This window comes from Sinocyclocheilus grahami, unplaced genomic scaffold (assembly GCF_001515645.1).
Source record: "Sinocyclocheilus grahami isolate Dianchi unplaced genomic scaffold, SAMN03320097.WGS_v1.1 scaffold5889.1, whole genome shotgun sequence".
NCBI classification, from domain to species: domain Eukaryota; kingdom Metazoa; phylum Chordata; class Actinopteri; order Cypriniformes; family Cyprinidae; genus Sinocyclocheilus; species Sinocyclocheilus grahami.
In genome coordinates, this window is record NW_015510460.1 from 10,811 (window position 1) to 12,080 (window position 1,270).

Genomic DNA, 1,270 nt, shown 5'->3' on the forward strand with positions numbered 1-1,270 from the left:
AGCTTTACATCACAGGAATAAATTACATTTTAAAATATATTCAAACAGAAACTTATTTTAAATTGATTGTGATAATATTTCACAATATTGTTATTTTTACTGTATTTTAATCATATAAATGCAGGTGAAGGACATTACAAAAAAACATTAATCTATTATATATATTATAAAATATTTATTAGAATATTTTAGAATATTTTAAATGGTATATATATATTTTATTTATTTTTTTGTCCCCAAAGCACTGGAATTATTTCAAATGAAAAATATATATTTTGTTTAAATAATAATAATAATAATATAAAATATATTTTAAAAAATAGATTAAAATGAATTGTAATAATATTTCACAGTATTGCTGTATTTTTACTGTATTTTAATCAAATAAATGCAGCTTTAGTGAGAAAAAGAGACCTCTTTTAAAAACATCTGAAAAAAATCACACTACCTCTGTTTTGAACATTGAGGGTTTATTTGTGATTTTTCCTTACACAAGTCATTGTGTTCGACATATTCTACATATGTGCTGCCTCATGGACAACAGATGCAAGTAAAATTTGTATTTTCGAGTGTTTTGGACCCTGTACACAGCACCATCCTCTCTTTTGCAGGTATCAGATTAACGCACGCACAGAGCTGGCGGTAAGGTACAATGACATCTCTCCTCTGGAGAACCATCACTGTGCCGTGGCCTTCCAGATATTCTCTCAGTCTGACTGCAACATCTTTGCCAACTTTGATCCTGAAGCCTTCAAACTGATTCGTCAGGTGTGCCTCTGGCCTTTAAACTGAGCTTTGTGCACACATACTTAATACATTTGTCTTTGAACAATGAATAATGATTTGGTCTGCTATTTTGTCTGTGACAGGGAACCATCAACCTGATACTGGCCACAGACATGGCCCGACATGGAGAGATTCTGGACTCTTTCAAACAGAAAGTGGATTACTTTGACTTCACTAATGAGGAGCATGTTACTTGTGTAAGCTTTCTGAACTCATTTAACAGTATCTGTATTCACCTACAAAAATGTGCTGTGATGAGCTTATTAAACATGTATGTTTATATCTGTGACAGCTAAAAATGGTGTTGATCAAGTGCTGTGACATCTCTAATGAGGTTCGGCCGATGGAGGTCGCTGAGCCGTGGGTGGACTGTTTGCTGGAGGAGTACTTCATGCAGGTAAAGAAATAGTTAATCTAAAAATTCTCAAAATGTACTCATTCTCAGGCCATCCAATATGTAGATGAGTTTGTTTCTTCATCAGAA

At 33.0% G+C, this 1,270-nt stretch overlaps 1 protein-coding gene across 1 annotated transcript in view; it reads left to right on the forward strand.

The window, feature by feature from the left end:
* The window catches only part of LOC107577375 (high affinity cGMP-specific 3',5'-cyclic phosphodiesterase 9A-like), a gene marked incomplete at both ends in the record, with an annotated part of 11,537 nt that extends 10,354 nt beyond the window's left edge, over positions 1–1,183 (forward strand). The window contains 3 exons of the mRNA XM_016263459.1: positions 612–768; positions 870–983; positions 1,079–1,183. Coding sequence (XP_016118945.1) covers positions 612–768; positions 870–983; positions 1,079–1,183 — 376 coding nt within the window. The remainder of the gene's footprint in view (positions 1–611; positions 769–869; positions 984–1,078) is intronic.
* Positions 1,184–1,270: the final 87 nt, after the last annotated feature.